Raw genomic sequence first — 20,401 nt, 5'->3', positions numbered from 1 at the left:
GGGTCAGCTGGGGACAAAAATCCCTTCCTGCTACCTGGTTATACTGCCTGTCTCTACTATCTGTGCCAGTTAATTGCACACAGGGATCAACCTCTGGGTTAATCTCTAAACTGCCATGGGCAGGGCGGTCCTCAGGATGGCCTATGACAATAGCAGGGGTCGCAGGCAAGTGGCATGGGGGAATGGGAGTGGGGGAAGTCTGCTGCGAGGACAAAGGCCTTTCGTGCTTCCTGGTTGCAGTGTCTCTCTCTGCTTTCTGAGCTGGTTAGCTGCACCCCCAGGAGCGGCCTCTGGGTTAATTCCCTAAGCTGCTGTGGGTGGGATGGCCTAGGGCCATGGAAGAAGTCACAGGCAAGCAGCACAGTTGTTTGCAGGAAGTTGTTTCATGCTTCCTGGTTGCCGTGCCTGTCTCTCGTGTCTAGGCTGGTCAGCTGTGTGCAGGGAGAAGCCTCTGCATTAAGCTCTGTAGTTGCTGTAGGCAGGGCTGCCTTCCGGCTGGTCTGCAGCAATGGCGTGGACAGGGGCTTTGCATGCAGGTACTGGTGGGGAGGAAGGAGCGGCAGGCTGCTTATTGCGGTGGGGGACCTCGGGGCTGCGTTGCCAACTGGGAGGATGGAGCGCCTAAAGTTATGGAAGTTCCCAACCTGCTGGGCTGGGTGGGCTGGGCCGATTTTGTCCACCTGTTCCTTCTCCTAAACCCTTACCCGTTTAGCAGCTTTCTGACTGTTGAGAAGTCTTTCAAAGCGCCTGCTTTTCTTTTGTCCCAGGGCAGAAGGTTGTGGGAACCTATTCACAGTCTTAGTTTATGACTTTGGTTTTCAGCCCCTCTAATCTCCAGAGCACTATGCAATGTGTGTCTGTGCTCCCAGGGCAGATTTCTAGGGCTGGGTATTTAGCAGTCCTGTGCTTCCACTCTCTCCCCGCTCTGATTCTCTTCCTCCCACCAGTGAGCTGGGGTGGGGGGAGTGCTTGGGACACGCCAGGTCGCAGCTTTTTTACTTTACCCTTTTCCCTGAGATGTTCACTTCTCCCATATGTAGACTGTTGCATTCTTACTTCTGATCACTCTTTTAGGAATAGTTGTACTTGCTGTATTTTCAAAATATATATAGTTTTGGGAGGAGTTTCTGCCACACTTCTGACACCACTGTCTTTTTTCCCCTCCCCCTGTATCCTGTTTTTTACTGCCCTAGAGTAAGGCTTTCACATTTTTAAAGGGCTTTGAAAAAATGGTGAATATGCAGCACACATCATATGTGGCCTGTAAAGAAAAAGTTTTCCAACCCCTTTTCTTTTTTTATTTTCTTTTATTTATTTTTTTATTACAGTATCATTGATATGCAATCTTGTGAAGGATTCACATGAATGACATTGTGGTCTCAGCATTCACCCGTATTACCAAGTCCTCACCACCCTCCATTGCAGTCACTATCAGCATAGTAAGATGCATGTAGAGTCATTACTTGTGTTCTTTGTGCTGTACTGCCTTCCCTGTGACCTACCTATATTGTGATTGCGAATTATAGTGCCTCCTTAATCCCCTTCATCCTCCCTACCCAACCTCCCCAACCCTCCCCCCTTTGTAACCACTATTACCTTCTTGGAGTCTGTGAGTCTGTTGCTATTTTTTTCCTTTAGTTTTGCTTTGTATACTCCACAAATGAATGAAGTCATTTGGTACTTGTCTTTCTTTCCCTGGTTTATTTTACTGAGCATAATACCCTCTAGCTCCATCCATGTTGTTGCAAATGGTAGGATTTGTTTTCTTCTTACGGCTGAATAATATTCCATTGTGTATATGTACCACATCTTCTTTATCCATTCATCTACTGATAGACACTTAGGTTGCTTCCATATCTTAGCTATTATAAATAGTGCTGTCATAAATATAGGGATGCATATGTCTTTTTGAATCTGGGATCCTGTATTCTTAGGGTAAATTCCTAAGGGTGGAATTCCTGGGTCAAATGGTATTTCTATATTGAGTTTTTTGAGGAACCTCCATACTACTTTCCACAATGGTTGAACTAATTTACATTACCACCAGCAGTGTAGGAAGGTTCCCCTTTCTCTGCATCCTCGCCAGCATTTGTTGTTCCTAGTCTTTTGGATGTTGGCCATCCTAACTAGTGTGAGGTGATACCTCATTGTGGTTTTAATTTGCATTTCCCTGATGATTAGTGATGTGGAGCATCTTTTCATGTGCCAGACCCTTTTCTAAATGGTTCATTGTCTTGTCAGCCTGCAATTGATTTTTGTGCATAAGTGAGATGTTGGGGTCATGCTTTGTTTTTTTCTCAAATGGAGATGTAATTATCTCAGTGCTGTTTACCAACAAGACTGCTCATTTCTCCATGCTCTGCAGTGCCATATTTGTCATAAATCTGTTGTCTGTTTAATTCATAGATCTTTTTCTGGACTTGTCTTCTTTATTGGATCATTTGCCTACCCTCATGCCCATATTGCAATTTTTTTCCCCCTCAGTACTTAGTCTAGCTGTATAAGAAGTTCTAACATCCAGTGAGTGAGGTGCCTTAAGAGTGTCTTGACTGTTCTTATCTCTTTGTATTCCTATATAAATTTTTTTTTTACAATGTCGAGATGTTGAGATTTGCCATTTTTCTAAGACTGGTTTTCTAACTCATGATTGAGGTATATATCTTCAGTTATTTAGGTTCACTTTTCAGTAATATTTTATAGTTTTCCATGGAGTAGTATTGCTGATAATCTTTGGTTTTTAGTTTTGTTTGTTTTGGTCATTTGTAATTATGTCAGTGAGTATCTCTATAAGGTAAGGACCTAAACATTTCATAATTTATTGTTAAAATATTAACAGTAATTCCTTAATATCAGATAGCTAGTCAGTGTTTAAATTTCCAGTTTCCTCATAAATAATTTTTTCTGCCTTTTTGGATTAGGATCCAAATTAGGTGCACTTGTTGACATTGGTTGATAGGTCTTTTTTAACTTCAACTCCCTCATTCTGGTTTTTTTTTTTTCCCTTTGTAATTTATTTGTTGAAGAAGTTGGATTGTTGATCCTGTAATTACTTACTGAATGGATTTTGCTGATTGCATTCACCTGGTGGTGTGTAGCATGTTTTTCTGTCCTATATTTCCTGTAAATTGATAGTTGGATATAGAGGCATTTATTATTTTTGGCAAAAATATTTCATAGGTAGTGGTATTTTCCTTTATCAGGGGGTGCATGATGTCTTCATTTCCCTTTCTGGAATATTTACAGCTGTTGATGCTTAGTGCCTAAATTAATTTATTACCTTCAAGTGGTGATTTTTTTTTTGTAGACAATTATTTTTTATTGAAGGGTAGTTGACACACAGTATTACATTACATTAGTTTCAGGTGTACAACGTAGTGATTCAACATTTATATACGTGACAATTCTAGGTAGCAGCTACCACCATACCAAGCTGTTACAATATCTTGACTATATTCATTACATCCCGCTTACTTATTATTTTACCATTGGAAGTGTGTACTTTTTTTTTTTTTTTTTTTGTGAGGGCATCTCTCATATTTATTGATCAAATTGTTGTTAACAACAATAAAATTCTGTATAGGGGAGTCAATGCTCAATGCACAATCATTAATCCACCCCAAGCCTAATTTTCATCAGTCTCCAATCTTCTGAGGCATAACAAACAAGTTCTTAGATGGAGAACAAATTCTTACATAGTGAATAAGTTCTTACATGGTGAAAAGAACAAGGGCAGCCATCACAGAAACCTTCGGTTTTGCTCATGCATTATGAACTATAAACAGTCAGTTCAAATATGAATACTCATTTGATTTTTATACTTGATTTATATGTGGATACCACATTTCTCTATTATTATTATTTTTAATAAAATGCTGAAGTGGTAGGTAGATACAAGATAAAGGTAGAAAACATAGTTTAGTGTTGTAAGAGAGCAAATGTAGATGATCATGTGTGTGCCTGTAGACTATGTGTTAATCCAAGCTAGACAAGGGCAATAAAACATCCACGTATGCAGAAGATTTCTCTCAGAACAGGGGGGGTGAGGTTCTAAGCCTCACCTCTGTTGATCCCCAATTTCTCACCTGATGACCCCCCTGCGACTGTGCCTGTCTTAGGTTGTTCCTCCCTTGAGGAATCTTACCCGTCTCTGGCTAACCAGTCATCTTCCGGGGCCATACAGGGAAATGTAGAGTTGGTAAGTGAGAGAGAAGCCTTATTGTTTGAAATGGTTAGCTTTTTATTTCTTTGCATATTTATGCCCTGTAGCTTCTATGCCCAGCATTTGTCTTGAGGTATCTTTACCACTTGGAAGAATTATGATACTCGGTAAATTCGATATGAGGCACGAATTCTATTTAAGGGTTGTAATTAGGAAGGAAGAAGAAAAGCTATAGAAGTAGCAGGCGGCAGAAAACATGGGAAGATTGATTATTTCTTTGACATATCTTCTTGTAGAGTAACTTCAGCATGTATAGGTTTTAAGCTACTACTTAAATTGCGCACACACATTAACATAATAGGAGTATAGTTACATAACCAAAGCATATCTGTAATTACCAGCCATCTCCAGTGAAACCAAGAAAACCAGTTAGGCACCTTAGGCATTTGTGAAAACTTCTCTATGATATGGTGGATATTGTCCAACTGAACTTGAACAGTCTGAGAGAAATCACAAATTAAAACAACCCATTCCTGGGGAATGTTCACATCCCTTATGTTCTTTTAACAGTAAATAGTCTGTAGTTGTAAGATTTTGGAGCGCTACAATTTGCACTTCTCCTAATTCTTGGTTGAGTTCCAACAGTATAGATCCAGTCAAATTTGTTGTTTTACTGTATGCACAGGCCAGCTTAGATATCTCCTTCCTCATTCCCATGGCAAGTCCAGGAACTGGTGGGATGAGTGCATCTACAGCTGTAGCAGTGTGTGGATCTTTGTTGGGGTTTTTTGATGATCATCTTCTGGCATGAATCTTCCAGAGAGTGCTGATGTTGGAAGTTCTTTTTCATATCGTATCTTAGTTCATTTTCGGGGTAGCCCAATTAGGCTTTGATCCTCTGTATAAACACAAACAGACCCTTTGCCTACACTTTTATATGCCCTTTATATCATTGTGTAGAACTCATTGGAGGTTACCACACAGGAAATGCCCTTTTTTTTTTTTTTTTTTTGTATCACTTATCTACACTTTATGATGAATATTATGTTTACTAGGCTCTCCCCTATACCAGGTCCCCTCTATAAACCCCTTTACAGTCACTGTCCATCAGCATAGCAAAATGTTGTAGAATCACTACTTGCCTTCTCTGTGTTGTACAGCCCTCCCTTTTCTCCTACCCCCCATGCATGCTAATCTTAATACCCCCCTACTTCTCCCCCCCTTTATCCCTCCCTACCCACCCATCCTCCCCAGTCCCTTTCCCTTTGGTACCTGTTAGTCCATTCTTGAGTTCTGTGATTCTGCTGCTGTTTTGTTCCTTCAGTTTTTCCTTTGTTCTTATATTCCACAGATAAGTGAAATCATTTGGTATTTCTCTTTCTCCGCTTGGCTTGTTTCACTGAGCATAATACCCTCCAGCTCCATCCATGTTGCTGCAAATGGTTGGATTTGCCCTTTTCTTATGGCTGAGTAGTATTCCATTGTGTATATGTACCACATCTTCTTTATCCATTCATCTATCGATGGGCATTTAGGTTGCTTCCAATTCTTGGCTATTGTAAATAGTGCTGCGATAAACATAGGGGTGCACTGATCTTTCTCATACTTGATTGCTGCATTCTTAGGGTAAATTCCTAGAAGTGCAATTCCTGGGTCAAATGGTAAGTCTGTTTTGAGCATTTTGATGTACCTCCATACTGCTTTCCACAATGGTTGAACTAACTTACATTCCCACCAGCAGTGTAGGAGGGTTCCCCTTTCTCCACAGCCTCGCCAACATTTGTTGTTGTTTGTCTTTTGGATGGCAGCCATCCTTACTGGTGTGAGGTGATACCTCATTGTAGTTTTAATTTGCATTTCTCTGATAATTAGCGATGTGGAGCATCTTTTCATGTATCTGTTGGCCATCTGTATTTCTTTTTTGGAGAACTGTCTGTTCAGTTCCTCTTCCCATTTTTTAATTGGGTAATTTGTTTTTTGTTTGTTGAGGCATGTGAGCTCTTATATATTCTGGACGTCAAGCCTTTATCAGATGTGTCATTTTCAAATATATTCTCCCATACTGTAGGGATCCTTTTTGTTCTATTGATGGTGTCTTTTGCTGTACAGAAGCTTTTCAGCTTAATATAGTCCCACTTACTCATTTTTGCTGTTGTTTTCCTTGCCCAGGGAGATACGTTCAAGAAGAGGTCACTCATGTTTATGTCTAAGAGGTTTTTGCCTATGTTTTCTTCCAATAGTTTAATGGTTTCATGACTTACATTCAGGTCTTTGATCCATTTTGAATTTACTTTTGTATATGGGGTTAGACAATGGTCCAGTTTCATTCTCCTACATGTAGCTGTCCAGTTTTGCCAGCACCATCTGTTGAAGAGACTGTCATTTCGCCATTGTATGTCCATGACTCCTTTATCAAATATTAATTGACCATATATGTCTGGATTAATGTCTGGATTCTCTAGTCTGTTCCATTGGTCTGTGGCTCTGCTCTTGTGCCAATACCAAATTGTCTTGATTACTATGGCTTTATAGTAGAGTTTGAAGTTGGGGAGTGAGATCCCCCCTACTTTATTCTTCTTTCTCAGGATTGCTTTGGCTATTCGGGGTCTTTGGTGTTTCCATATGAATTTTTGAATTATTTGTTCCAGTTCATTGAAGAATGTTGCTGGTAGTTTCATAGGGATTGCATCAAATCTGTATATTGCTTTGGGCAGGCTGGCCATTTTGACGATATTAATTCTTCCTAGCCACGAGCATGGGATGAGTTTCCATCTGTTAGTGTCCCCTTTAATTTCTCTTAAGAGTGACTTGTAGTTTTCAGAGTATAAGTCTTTCACTTCCTTGGTTAGGTTTATTCCTAGGTATTTTATCTTTTTTGATGCAATTGTGAATGGAGTTGTTTTCCTGATTTCTCTTTCTGTTGGTTCATTGTTAGTGTGTAGGAAAGCCACCGATTTCTGTGTGTTGATTTTGTATCCTTTAACTTTTCTGTATTCCGATATCAGTTCTAGTAGTTTTGGGGTGGAGTCTTTAGGGTTTTTTATGTACAATATCATGTCATCTGCAAATAGTGACAGTTTAACTTCTTCTTTACCAATCTGGATTCCTTGTATTTCTTTGTTTTGTCTGATTGCCGTGGCTAGGACCTCCAGTACTATGTTAAATAACAGTGGAGAGAGTGGGCAGCCCTGTCTAGTTCCCGATCTCAGAGGAAATGCTTTCAGCTTCTCGCTGTTCAATATAATGTTGGCTGTGGGTTTATCATAGATGGCCTTTATTATGTTGAGGTACTTGCCCTCTATTCCCATTTTGCTGAGAGTTTTTATCATGAATGGATGTTGAACTTTGTCAAATGCTTTTTCAGCATCTATGGAGATGATCATATGGTTTTTGTCTTTCTTTTTGTTGATGTGGTGGATGATGTTGCTGGACTTTCGAATGTTGTACCATCCTTGCATCCCTGGGATGAATCCCACTTGGTCATGGTGTATGGTCCTTTTGATGTATTTTTTTTTTTTTTTTAATAATTATTTTTTATTGAAGGGTAGTTGACACACAGTATTACATTACATGAGTTTCAAGTGTACAACACAGTGGTAGAACATTTATATACATAATTCTAGGTTCCAGCTATCACCCTACCAGGCTGTTACAATATCTTGACTATATTCCTTATGCTCTTTTGATGTATTTTTGAATTCGGTTTGCTAATATTTTGTTGAGTATTTTTGCATGTACGTTCATCAGGGATATTGGTCTGTAGTTTTCTTTTTTGGTGGGTTCTTTGCCTGGTTTTGGTATTAGGGTGATGTTAGCTTCATAGAATGAGTTTGGGAGTATCCCCTCCTCCTCTATTTTTTGGAAAACTCTAAGGAGAATGGGTATTATGTCTTCCCTGTATGTCTGATAAAATTCCGAGGTAAATCCGTCTGGCCCGGGGGTTTTGTTCTTTGGTAGTTTTTTGATTACCGCTTCAATTTCGTTGCTGGTAATTGGTCTGTTTAGATTTTCTGTTTCTTTCTGGGTCAGTCTTGGAAGGTTGTATTTTTCTAGGAAGTTTTCCATTTCTCCTAGGTTTCCCAGCTTGTTAGGTTTTCATAGTATTCTCTAATAATTCTTTGTATTTCTGTGGGGTCTGTCGTGATTTTTCCTTTCTCGTTTCTGATACTGTTGATTTGTGTTGACTCTCTTTTCTTCTTAATAAGTCTGGCTAGAGGCTTATCTATTTTGTTTATTTTCTCGAAGAACCAGCTCTTGGTTTCATTGATTTTTGCTGTTGTTTTATTCTTCTCAATTTTATTTATTTCTTCTCTGATCTTTATTATGTCCCTCCTTCTGCTGACCTTAGGCCTCATTTGTTCTTCTTTTTCCAATTTCGATAATTGTGACATTAGACCATTCATTTGGGATTGTTCTTCCTTTTTTAAATATGCTTGGATTGCTATATACTTTCCTCTTAAGACTGCTTTTGCTGCGTCCCACAGAAGTTGGGGCTTAGTGTTGTTGTCATTTGTTTCCATATATTGCTGGATCTCCATTTTGATTTGGTCATTGATCCATTGATTATTTAGGAGCATGTTGTTAAGCCTCCATGTTTGTGAGCCTCTTTGCTTTCTTTGTACAGTTTATTTCTAGTTTTATGCCTTTGTGGTCTGAAAAGTTGGTTGGTAGGATTTCAATCTTTTGGAATTTTCTGAGGCTCTTTTTGTGGCCTAGTATGTGGTCTATTCTGGAGAATGTTCCATGTGTACTTGAGAAGAATGTATATCCTGTTGCTTTTGGATGTAGAGTTCTATAGATGTCTATTAGGTCCATCTGCTCTACTGTGTTGTTCAGTGCTTCCGTGTCCTTACTTATTTTCTGCCCAGTGGATCTATCCTTTGGGGTGAGTGGTGTGTTGAAGTCTCCTAGAATGAATGCATTGCAGTCTATTTCCCCCTTTAGTTCTGTTAGTATTTGTTTCACATATGCTGGTGCTCCTGTGTTGGGTGCATATATATTTAGAATGGTTATATCCTCTTGTTGGACTGAGCCCTTTATCATTATGTAGTGTCCTTCTTTATCTCTTGTTACTTTCTTTGTTTTGAAGTCTATTTTGTCTGATATTAGTACTACAACCCTTGCTTTCTTCTCGCTGTTGTTTGCCTGAAATATGTTTTTCCATCCCTTGACTTTTAGTCTGTACATGTCTTTGGGTTTGAGGTGAGTTTCTTGTAAGCAGCATATAGATGGGTCTTGCTTTTTTATCCATTCTGTTACTCTGTGTCTTTTGATTGGTGCATTCAGGCCATTAACATTTAGGGTGATTATTGAAAGATATGTACTTATTGCCATTGTAGGCTTTAAATTTGTGGTTACCAAAGGTTCAAGGTTAGCCTCTTTAGTATCTTACTGCCTAACTCAGCTCGCTTATTGAGCTGTTATATACACTGTCTGGAGATTCTTTTCTTCTCTCCCTTCTTGTTCCTCCTCCTCGATTCTTCATATGTTGGGTGTTTTGTGCTGTGCTCTTTCTAGGAGTGCTCCCATCTAGAGCAGTTCCTGTAAGATGTTCTGTAGAGGTGGTTTGTGGGAAGAAAATTCCCTCAGCTTTTGTTTGTCTGGGAATTGTTTAATCCCACCGTCATATTTGAATGATAGTTGTGCTGGATACAGTATCCTTGGTTCAAGGCCCTTCTGTTTCATTGTATTAAATATATCATGCCATTCTCTTCTGGCCTGTAGGGTTTCTGTCGAGAAGTCTGATGTTAGCCTGATGGGTTTTCCTTTATAGGTGACCTTTTTCTCTCTAGCTGACTTTAAAACTCTTTCTTTGTCCTTGATCTTTATCATTTTAATTATTATGTGTCTTGGTGTTGTCCTCCTTGGATCCTTTCTGTTGGGGGTTCTGTGTATTTCCATGGTCTGTTCGATTATTTCCTCCCCCAGTTTGGGGACGTTTTGAGCAATTATTTCCTCTAAAATACTTTCCATCTCTTTTCCTCTCTCTTCTTCTTCTGGAACCCCTATAATACGGATATTGTTCCTTTTGGATTGGTCACACAGTTCTCTTAATATTGTTTCATTCCTGGAGATCCTTTTGTCTCTCTCTATGTCAGCTTCTATGCGTTCCTGTTCTCTGGTTTCAATTCCATCAATGGCCTCTTGCATCCTATCCATTCTGCTTATAAACCCTTCCAGAGTTTGTTTCATTTCTGCGATCTCCTTCCTGGCATCTGTGATCTCCCTCCGGACTTCATCCCATTTCTCTTGCGTATTTCTCTGCATCTCTGTCAGCATGTTTATGATTCTTATTTTGAATTCTTTTTCAGGAAGACTGGTTAGGTCTGTCTCCTTCTCTGGTGTTGTCTCTGTGATCTTTGTCTGCCTGTAGCTTTGCCTTTTCATGGTGATAGGAATAGTCTGCAGAACTGGGACGAGTGACGGCTGGAAGGACTTCCTTTCTTGTTGGTTTGTGGCCCTCCTCTCCTGGGAGAACAGAGACCTCTAGTGGCTTGTGCTGCACAGCTGCGCTCAGACAGGGTTTCTGCTTCCTGCCCGGCTGCTATGGAGTTAATCTCCGCTGTTGCTGTGGGCGTGGCCTGGCTCGGGCAGCTACTCCAAAATGGTGGAGTCGCGTTGGAGCAGGAGCTGCTGGGAGGCTATTTATCTCCGTAAGGGGCCTCCCTGCTCCCTGCAGCCCAGGGGTTAGGGTGCCCAGAGATCCCCGGATTCCCTACCTCTGGATTAAGTGTCCCGCCCTGCCCCTTTAAGACTTCCAAAAAGCACTCGCCAAAACAAAACAACGATCACAAAAAAAAAAAAAAAAATTAAAAAAAAAAAAAAAAAGGTGGCCGCTCATTTTTCTTTATTCTCCGGCGCCAGCCTCAGGCATCTGCTCACCAGTCTTGCTGCCCTGTTTTCCTAGTATTGGGGTCCCTATCCCTTTAAGATTTCCAAAAAGCGCTCTCCATAACAAAACAGCAAAAAAAAAAAAGGTTGCTCGCTTTTCTGGTGTCCTCCGGCGCCAGGCCTCCGGTGCCCGCTCACTGTTCTTGCTGCCCTGTTTTCCTAGTATCGAGCGCCCTGCGCTCTGGCCCGGATGGCGGGGGCTGGGTGTTCGGCAGTCCTGGGCTCCGTCTCCCTCCCGCTCTGCCTGCTCTTCTCCCACCGGGAGCTGGGGGGAGGGGCGCTCGGCTCCCGCGGGGCCGGGGCTTGTATCTTACCCCCTTCGCGAGGCGCTGGGTTCTCTCAGGTGCGGATGTGGTCTGGATATTGTCTTGTGTCCTCTGGTCTTTATTCTAGGAAGGGTTGTCTTTGTTATATTTTCATAGATATATGTGGTTTTGGGTGGAGATTTCCGCTGCTCTACTCACGCCGCCATCTTCCGCCCATCCCTAAGTGGTGATATTTTTATTTGATCATGTCTTCATTTATTAGCTGGGATAGTTCTATAAGGAGATATTTCTCCATGCTGTTTGGTTACTCACTGGTATACTTTATGAAGAAAGGCAGAACAAGTACTTGACTTATGAGCAGTTTTTAAAATAATGAGTTAATTCACTATAAGCACTGGTGTTGACCAGTGAGCTTTTTAAAAACCACATTATAAATGGATGGACTTAAATATACTTGATTCCAGTCCCTTGTAATTGGTTCCTTCAAGGTGGTGCCTACTAGTGTTTGAGAGTTTTCTTCCTATCTGATATGACTGATAACATATACATTTTTTTTATCTCTCAACTTGCAGTTTTTTAAGTAGCCATAGTATCTTTCAGTAGAAAATTGTTCCTTTCAGGAACAATATGGGCGCACTATACACTGTTAACATGTAATACATGTAAACATAGGATAGAGAAAGGTTGAAAGAAAGAGTAGAGAGTCTCTTGTAAACCCAACTAAAAGGAAACTTGTTTAGCTCTGTGAATATCAAACTAAATACCCTTAAGGCAAGCATTATTAGAGATAAAGGGAGTATTTCATACTGACAATGTCAGATCAACAGAAGATAGGACAATGAATGCATAATGACCTAATAAAACGTGTAAGTAAAAAACTGATAGGCCTAGAGCATACTTTCTACATACACACAAGACTTCTGAATCATTAAATTAAGGTGAATTTTAACAAAACATAAAATGAATCACAGTTGAAACCAAATGAACTTATATATTAAATATATTACCTTTTGTTTTGATTATATACTTTTTCATTTTTTTTCCACTTTTAAACTTCATTTTTTTCTTCTCTGAAAATTATACCTCAATTTATAATACTTCTTTTGCTCTTTTAGTAGTTAGGTTAATACTTAAAATGTGCACCCTTAATTTATCAGCAACTTTAGTTTTAAAGGTATTTTAAATGTCTACATAGGTAAATCTTTAAAAGACTTTAACTTTGTCCCATCCCACTTGCTGTGCAATTTTTGCCATGTATTCTAACCCAGTATTTTAAACCAGTAAAGACGTATCTGTAGCCCTTTGTGCTGTCCTTTTTTGTTGATTGATTCTACCAGTATGTGTTTCTTCTCTCCTCATGCTTTGGTTTTCTCTGTTGTGTGTTGGTCATTGTCTTTGGAAAGTCATTTATAAAAATAATTTGAGGCCTTTTGACAATACTGTCGTCTTCCAGAGAAGCTGTTCCTTTGCTTCTGTGTCGTATCTGGGGACACTGGCAGTGACGGGGTCATCCTAATCCAGTTGAAGGGATGCAGCTTTCTAAAGTTCCCAGGTGACTTGAAGGTGTGCTGTGGCCCGTGTAAAGGCCAGTTTACCGCTGCTTCATCCTTGGCTGTAATTCTTCATTGTCCCAGCCTGAAGTGTGAGGGCTATTGGGTCCCCACCTGGGCATGCCCTGGACTCCAACTTCTGTCTTTTCAGGTCAACAGGGCTCTTCCAAGTACTGCTCGACCTCTGGGCTGCTGTTCCCTGAACAGTTAAGACATTTCTAGGGGAAATACTGGGCTGATCCCTGTGGATTTCCACATTCTCCTGGATCCAACACAGTACTTTTTCACTGTTATATTTGTGCTCTAATGCTTACAAATAGATATATCTTACACACCATGTTTTAAAAATCTTGTTGATGTAGTGGTTCCGTCTGCCCTATCCCAATATCTCACGCTTCATCTGGGTGTGTGGTCACTGGACTTGGCAGTTGGTACTGAACTCTCTTATTCTAGTGCCTGCTCTGTTTTCCCAGCTCCATTTAGTTTATGACTGTCCTTTCCCCCTTGTCTGAAATGCCACCAATAGGCTCAGAATTCTTATGTGTACTTGGATCTGTTTCTGGATTTTCTCCTGGAATTTTTGAAGTGGGGAACAAAAGAGAATTTTTTTAAATTAAAAACTAAACTTCAAGGACAGAAAATTTATTAGCTCCTTTAGAATATTATGACTTTACCTATTTTAGCTTTGTATCAATTTAAGAAAAGTTTTATACTGTATAATCAATATTTGAAAATGTTGACTAGCTTACATCACCAAGTCCTCTAGTGCCATATACTTGGTTGAACTTAGAACCTAACGGTTTAACAGCCTTTAAGTTAACTTTAACTTAAAATAATTTTGTTAGAACAAATGCTGTCTTCTTCTTGTTTCATAGTTTATCTTGATGAATGTGAACTAACTCAACAGCTTTATCCAAAGGAAAATGATTTGGTGTTTTTGGTTCCTGAAAGACTAAATGGAGAGATGGAAAATACAGAGAGAAATTGCCTGCAAGATCCCCACGAATATCATTGTGGTTATGTTAATAAATTTTGCCGCACTTCAGTCAGTAAGTAAATGATACATTGAAAAGAAATCTGTCAGATATAAACTCATCTTTTAATTTCCCTCTAAAGTATGCTTTTACCACTGATGTTTTAGCTACACATTTACCAGACATATATTTGCTAGGTGGATTACTGGCCATTCAGAGTTCTAAGTTTTTCTAGACTCATTTGGAAAAGGCCCAGTATTTATTGCTCCAGACTTCTGATTTGAAAGCTTGCTTTGTGAGCTCTTCTTATGGTACATTCCTTCATCTGTCATTGTGTTCATTATTAAACAATTTTCAGACCATTTGTTGTATCTTAAATCATATTCCAACCTTTTGTGGCTAATTATTAATGAGAAGACCAAACATATAACTCACTGTAAGGCAACTTTTGAAGGGTTTGCTATTTCTGTCACTCCCATCCATTGTGTTGCAGGGATTTCTCTCCCTAAAGTAGCATAACAAAAATAATGTTGAATTTAATGCTGCGTTGAATTTAACGGGGTCCCACTGTGTGCCAGGCGGTGTGCCTTGTCTTTCTTCCTGGGTGCATTTGTCATCTTCACCAAAATCTTAAAAGCAGTAAGAATTACTTGTTCCCTGCTCATCAGGAAATCAGGGCTCTGGGATGGTAAGTAACTTACCCAAGGTTATCATAAGTATTAAAAAGTAGGTCCAGAACTGAAACCTACTTTTCTTTGACTGCAGAGTCCACAGTCTTTATTATATGCCAAGCTGCCTTTTTTCTTAACATTCTGGTTCCTCAGTTTGAGTTATATGAAGAGAACGTGATTTCATTATTCTTTCACCTTTTTGTGTCATATCTTAATAGAGCAAAGCTCCTTGGACTTCAATACCATGCTACAGTGTAACTGGTGTGCCATATTTATAAGTGTAATCAGAGCAAATTATTTGTGTAGAATGAATTTAGAAGAGAAGCAGAAGGTATATGTAGTTTGATCTATACTTTTGACTTTTGCGAGTGATTACATTACCAAATGTATGTTTTTGAGTGAGTCTCCTTTCCCGAACTCCTTATGCATCCAACTACCTGACATCTCTATTTGAAGATCTGTTTCAAACCTAGTCCAAAAAAACACTTGCTTTTCTGCCTATCTGCTACACCTGTATTTTTCCTTTCTTCCAGTTGCTGAGGGTAAAAACCTGTCATCCTTGATCCTTCTTTTCTTTCATAGCCTACATCTAATTCAATAGCAAATCCTACTGAGTCTTTGCAGTATATCCAAAACCAAGCTCCATCTCTACTATTCCATCCCATTCCACACTACCACTACTTTTACTAGGTTGCTGCAGTGGCCTCCTGTGTGGCCATTTTGCTTCTGTGCTTTTCCCATTGCAGTGGCTCCTTCAGCATGTCACTTCCTTACCCAAAGCTGTCCTGTGGCTTTCTACCTGACTTAGAAAACATTCAGAGTCACTTCATGCTCTGCAGTGGCCCTGCTGTATTCTGAATCTTCTAGCATGCTTTTCCCCACTTCTTCCATCTGCTTGCCTTCTCCCTAGTCCCTAAACTCTCCAGTCATGTCTCTGCCTCATGCTCTTTGCAGTTGCTGATTCACTGCCTGAACACTCCTTCCCCAGATAGGGCAGGGCCCACTTACTGTTTCAAGTCTCTGCTCAGATGCCATCCTATCAACAGTAGTACCTCCCTCATATTCCTCACTGCTTCCTTCCCCCCTTTCACTGCTTTTTTATAGCACTTACCACCACCCGACATGTTTATTTGGTCGTCTGCCTCCCTCTTTTAGAAAATAAGTCTCTTGAGGACATGAACATTGCCTGGTTCTTAGGAGGCATTCAGTAAATATTTATGGAGTGAATTATTTAAATAATGTATCATACAGAAAACAGAAGTTATAACTAAATCTGAATAACCTTTTTAACTGGATACCATTATTTACTGGTAACTGAATTGCTTTTTCTCCTTCTTGATAATAGTGCGTAATGGGAAATCTGAGTGTTCCCTTTTCATCCAGACTCAAGATAATTTGGCAGTCAATTTAAATGAACTGGTAAAATGCATTGTAATCAGTTCTCTGTTAACTACGCAAAGGAAGTTGAAAGCCATGTCTTTGTTGAATGGTCGGAGTCAACTGGCCAGAGTTGTTCTGAATCCAAACCCCATGGACTTCTGTACAAAAGATTTACTAACTACAACATCTGAGAGAATTGTGAGTGATGATTATATGATAACATGGAAAGTCAGAAATTTTCCTGTCATGGTATTAAAGAATCTTGTTGTTTTTCCTACCTATTCCTGTGTGTACACCAGAGCCACATGGCATTCACACCAATGTGATTTGGTGCTTAGTGTTCCTAACACAACAGTGTCCACGGGCTGCTAGCCAGCTGCCTCAGGAAAAAGGCACAGGACAAAAAGAATTGAAGTGCGCTCGAAGAGCAAGGTTAGAATGTTAGCTGAGCATCCTCCTTAAATGTTTGTTAGGTGATTAAAATTCAGGAGTAGGTTTAGTGGAGCTGCTTCCCATTTGAATGATAGAGAACTAACTTGCTGCAAGTGGGGAGATGAAGTTGTTATTTTGTTGAACATGTGTTTCTCATTAGAAGAGCTATGAATAAGTTCCAGGAAATTAACGCAGGGAAAGGCAAAAGGAAAGTGATGCTTTTGGAACCCTTGCTGTGAGCTAGGGCTTTTATGTGCATTATCTCAGTTCTCACCCTTGAAGGAACCCCAGATTTAATGGATGACAAAGGCTCAGGCTCAGGGAGCTTAGCGGTTTTGAGACCTAGCTTGTGAGTGAAACAGGTTTCGACTCAGATCTGACTACAAATCCCATGCTCTTTCCACTGTATCATTTGTATTAGGAAAGTAAGTTTTGGAATGTTTTTACTTAAGGAGAGAACTTACTATAAAATGGGAAGAGCCAAAGAGCAAATAGAAGAAAAGTATGGAACAATTTACTGTGATCATCTTTATTAGAATCACAAATAAAAATACAGTTGTAGTATTTGTAGATGGGCTGGAGTCTGCAGACACGCATGTAAGTAACTTTATTTCCAGTAGTCAGTGATTCTTAGATTAAAGGTCATTTTAGGTCTTACCTGAACATAACCAAAGTTTCTGTCTGATAAATATTTAAAGAAATTCAAAACATGTTTTCCATTGTCATCCTCTCATGTGCCACTGCAGGAAGAAAACTCTTTCTCACTAATGTCTTTTGTGTAGATTGCTTACTTAAGAGATTTCAATGAAGACCAAAAGAAAGCAATAGAAACTGCATATGCCATGGTGAGACACTCCCCATCGGTTGCCAAAATCTGTCTGATTGAAGGACCACCTGGAACAGGAAAATCAAAAACTATTGTTGGCCTCCTGTATCTCCTCCTGACAGAGGTAAAGTCTGGGCGAGGATATCAGTGCTGTTGATGGAGGGTGTTATTTTCCCTTCCCTGGAATTAGTTGATGTATGTCAATAAGTGCTAGGGTGTCTGTTCCCCTTCCCTTTGTGGTATCTTTTTGATACTGTGTCAGAGATGGGTAGCAGGGAGAGAGAAGGTTATAAGTGCAAAGGGCAGAAAATGCTGCCTTGTGTGAAACTAACCCTAAGGGTAGAAGGCTGGCCTTATGGCTTTATTATGGGTCGTGGTAGTGCCAGAAAACCATCTTGAATGTGTTCCTACTCTATCCTTTGGTTGGACTGAGTACTATAAAATAAGTGGATAGCAAGGTAAAGCTCAGAGAAGTCATGACAATATTTTTTTATTCCAGAATAACTTTAATATCAGTGTAAGGCGTAGATTCTCTTACTTATTTCTAACTATTGATAAGGGAACTCTCAAACATATATGGAAGTAGAAAAACCTATAAAACTGCATAACAAAGCTCATCAGTATTTTGTGTTTGTTTGTTTCGTGTGTGTGTGTGTGTGTGCGCAAATTATAGAGCCAGAGGAAGGGGCATTCAGATGTTAACTCCAATGCCAAAATCAAACAAAACCGAGTCCTTGTGTGTGCACCTTCCAATGCAGCTGTGGATGAACTTATGAAAAAAATCATCCTCGAATTCAAAGAAAAGTGTAAAGACAAGAAGAATCCTTTGGGTATGACACTTACATAGACTGTTAATTTTTCTGTTTTCAGTGTTGAGTGTGGGCAACTCTGAATGGCAGAGAGCAAGCCAGCTCTGGGAGTAACTTGTTCTCAGGGCTGTGGTCCTTTGGCACTCATTAATTCACTTAACAAATATTTCTGAGCATTCACTGTGTGCCAGGCGCTGGGCTAAGTACTGAGGTTTCAACAGTGAAACCTTCAAAGAGACAGTCTAGTAGAAGGGGGTGGATCAGTGCACAATTATAAATTATATGAAGCTGTAAGTTTTGTAATAGGAGTCAAATGTGAGTGTTTTTTCAGATGCTTTGGAGCAGTCCTTGAGTTAGTCTCATGAGAGTTGGGGAAGGTTTTTAGAGGATATGATGATGTCTAAGATGAAATCTGAAGAGCAGTTAGGAGTTAGCTTTGGTAAGGGTGAGGGCTGTAACAGAAGTTATTCTCAATTAACAGGTCTAGAGGCAAGAAGACCCTGGATAGTTCGGTGTATCTAGAATGTAATAGTCTCCACAAAGGCCAGGGTTTTTTGTTGTTGTTGTTCACTGTAGTGGCCCTGGTGCCTAGAACAGTGTCTGACACCCATTTGGGGCTTAGCAGGTACTGAGTGACTGAGAGGCTAGAGCAGTCATCGTTTATGGTCACTGAGTGCTTATGGTGCCAGTGTTCTCAGAATAATCCTGTGAACTAAGTGTTAAGTGACCCTACTATCTACGTTTTATAGGAGGAGAAACTGAAGAGTAGAGATGGAGAGTATACCTCAAGGGTAACTTTTTTCAGGACAATTGACATATTGGTGAAGAGCGTTACTACAAATGATAGAGGACTCCTGGCTTTACTTAACCTTAAGGACTTTACTTAACCTTAAGACATATTTTCATACCACCCATTTTTCTTTTTTTTTTTTTCACATTTTGAATCATTTACTGAATGGATAGGTAGTTTTGCAACTTATTTATCTGTAGGCATTTTCGGCCCATTGGTCAGAATTTTCGGGTTCCTCAAGGGAACCTGTCTTAAATATATATTTTTTTTGGTATCATTAATCTACGATTACAAGAGCAACATTATGTTTACTAGACTTTCCCCATCACCAAATTCCCCCCACATACCCCATTATAGTCACTGTCCATCAGCATAGTAAGATGCTGTAGAATCACTACTTGTCTTCTCTGTGTTGCACAGCCCTCCCCGTGCCACCCCTCACATTATACATGCTAATCGTAATGCCCCTTTCTCCACCCCCCCTTATCCCTCCCTTCCCACCCATCCTCCCCAGTCCCTCTCCCTTTGGTAACTGTTAGTCCATTCTTGGGTTCTGTGAGTCTTCTGCTGTTTTGCTCCTTCAGTTTTTTCTTTGTTCTTATACTCCAGAGATGAGTGAAATCATTTGATACTTGTCTTTCTCTGCCCGGCTTATTTCACTGAACATAATACCCTCTAGCTCCATCCATGTTGTTGCAAATGGTAGGATTTGTTTTCTTCTTATGGCTGAATAATACTCCATTGTGTTTATGTACCACATCTTCTTTATCCATTCATCTACTGGTGGACACTTAGGTTGCTTCCATTTCTTGGCTATTGTGAATAGTGCTGCGATAAACATAGGGGTGCATCTGTCTTTTTCAAACTGGGCTGCTACATTCTTAGTGTAAATTCCTAGGACTGGAATTCCTGGGTCAAATGGTATTTCTATTGAGTTTTTTGAGGAACTTGCATTCTGCTTTCCACAATGGTTGAACTAATTTACATTCCCACCAGCAGTGTAGGAGGGTTCCCCTTTCCACAACCTCGCCAACATTTGTTGTTGTTTGTCTTTTCGATGATGGCCATCCTAACTGGTATGAGGTGATATCTCATTGTGGTTTTAATTTGCATTTCTCTGATAACTAGCGATGTGGAGCATCTTTTCATGTGTCTGTTGGCCATCTGAATTTCTTCTTTGGAGAACTGTCTGTTCATCTCCTCTGACCATTTTTTGATTGGATTATTTGCTTTTCGTTTGTTGAGGTGCATGAGCTCTTTATATATTTTGGATGTCAAGCCTTTATCAGATCTGTCATTTATGAATATATTCTCCCATACTGTAGGATGCCTTTTTGTTCTGTTGGTGGTGTCCTTTGCTGTATAGAAGCTTTTCAGTTTGATGTAGTCCCACTTGTTCATTTTTGCTTTTGTTTCCCTTGCCTGAAGAGAGATGTTCATGAAGAAGTCGCTCATGTTTATGTCCCAGAGATTTTTTCCTATGTTTTTTTCTAAGAGTTTTATGGTTTCATGACTTACATTCAGGTCTTTGATCCATTTCGAATTTACTTTTGTGTATGGGGTTAGACAGTGATCCAGTTTCATTCTCTTACATGTAGCTGTCCAGTTTTGCCAACACCAGCTGTTGAAGAGGTTGTCATTTCCCCATTGTAT

General features: G+C 39.8%; 1 protein-coding gene across 5 annotated transcripts in view; it reads left to right on the top strand.

Moving 5' to 3' along the window:
• The window catches only part of SETX (senataxin), a 99,049-nt gene that overhangs the window by 48,904 nt on the left and 29,744 nt on the right, over nt 1-20,401 (top strand). For all 5 annotated transcript variants that reach the window (XM_036913476.2, XM_036913477.2, XM_036913475.2 and 2 more), the window contains 4 exons: nt 13,742-13,915; nt 15,857-16,089; nt 17,106-17,273; nt 17,823-17,979. In XM_036913476.2, coding sequence (XP_036769371.2) covers nt 13,742-13,915; nt 15,857-16,089; nt 17,106-17,273; nt 17,823-17,979 — 732 coding nt within the window. The remainder of the gene's footprint in view (nt 1-13,741; nt 13,916-15,856; nt 16,090-17,105; nt 17,274-17,822; nt 17,980-20,401) is intronic.

Source organism: Manis pentadactyla, chromosome 3 (assembly GCF_030020395.1).
Source record: "Manis pentadactyla isolate mManPen7 chromosome 3, mManPen7.hap1, whole genome shotgun sequence".
In the NCBI taxonomy this organism is placed as follows: domain Eukaryota; kingdom Metazoa; phylum Chordata; class Mammalia; order Pholidota; family Manidae; genus Manis; species Manis pentadactyla.
Note: the sequence above shows the minus strand (reverse complement) of the source record. Positions and strands in the feature narration are given on the sequence as shown.